Source organism: Gracilinanus agilis, unplaced genomic scaffold (genome assembly GCF_016433145.1).
Source record: "Gracilinanus agilis isolate LMUSP501 unplaced genomic scaffold, AgileGrace unplaced_scaffold10308, whole genome shotgun sequence".
In the NCBI taxonomy this organism is placed as follows: domain Eukaryota; kingdom Metazoa; phylum Chordata; class Mammalia; order Didelphimorphia; family Didelphidae; genus Gracilinanus; species Gracilinanus agilis.
Window position 1 is genome coordinate 1 of NW_025340599.1, and position 1,148 is coordinate 1,148.

The following is a 1,148-nucleotide window of genomic DNA, read 5'->3' on the forward strand; positions in this document are numbered from 1 at the left end:
AATGGCTGCTCCCAACCCCACTTATAGCCACAACATCCAGGATCTTACAAGAGGAATTATTTTGGCTGCCAAAGGAGAATCCAAGGGCAGCATCCTGAAGATGTCTGATATAAAAATCCGGATCCAGGATTTGTGGAAAGCCTTGGTGAAGGAAAACTTCATCTTCAGCTTTAAAAATACCAGGGAGATCATGACCATAAGCAAACTCAAGACAATGTATAACAACTGCACTTTGCAGCTTAGAAGTCATGTATTGGGTTTGGAAAACCATCTGACCAATCAGATTAAAAATGGGGAAATCCAGGATCTCACAAGAAGTTCTATTGAGGCTAATGTTGCAGAAAAATATGAAGCAATCAGGCAAGAACTTCAAAGATATTTTGATGAAGACCAAGACAATGAAATCCTGATTCAATGGAAGGGAAATTTTGAGAATAAATTTAGAAATCTTAAAGAGACCCTTGTTTCAGAAATCACCAGAAAATCCACTGATTTTCTTAGTTCAAGGAAAAGTCAAGATAAATTAGATAAAAATAAATCAGAATATGAAGAACAGTTGTTGTTAAGAAGTAGAGATGTGGCTCTCTTAGTAACAGGTAAAGAATTAAGTGAGGATGAACTAAGAGAGAAATTTAACCAACTTTGGACAATGTGGGTCTATAAAGTGTCCTCAAGTTCCCCTCCTGAAGAAGACCCCAATATAGAGGTAGATTTGGGGATTGTCTTTCTAGACTATTTTAGGTGGGAGCACAATGTCATAAGCAAACTTCTATTATGTTCCAGAAGGGAAACATTTTCCATTGATTTTGAAAAACATGTCAAAATGAAGAAAATATATCATGTTTTCACTCCCTCCATAGCAGAGAGTGATAGGGTGATCATAAGGCAAACTACCAAAGACATCATGTCTCTGGTCAACAAAACTATTGAATCTTATTCAGAAATGGGAAGGGATTATAACAAAAGTTATTTCCATGAAATACTGCAATTGATAGATAAGGAAACTGCTTCTGCATCCAATGAATCTAGATACACATTTACAAGTGAATATAAAATGGATTTGTCCTTATGTTTGTGTCGAAGAGCAGCAGCTATTTTTTTGGATATGCACAAAGCATTCAAGAGAGCACATGATCCTGTCACATATC

General features: G+C 36.2%; 1 protein-coding gene across 1 annotated transcript; it reads left to right on the forward strand.

Annotated features, from left to right (window-relative positions):
* Nucleotide 1: 1 nt before the first annotated feature.
* On the forward strand, nt 2-1,144 carry LOC123253913 (interferon-induced very large GTPase 1-like; the record flags this gene model as incomplete). Its single annotated transcript, XM_044683004.1, has 1 exon — nt 2-1,144. A coding segment is annotated over exon 1 (1,143 nt), but the record flags the coding sequence as incomplete, so codon positions are not given.
* Nucleotides 1,145-1,148: the final 4 nt, after the last annotated feature.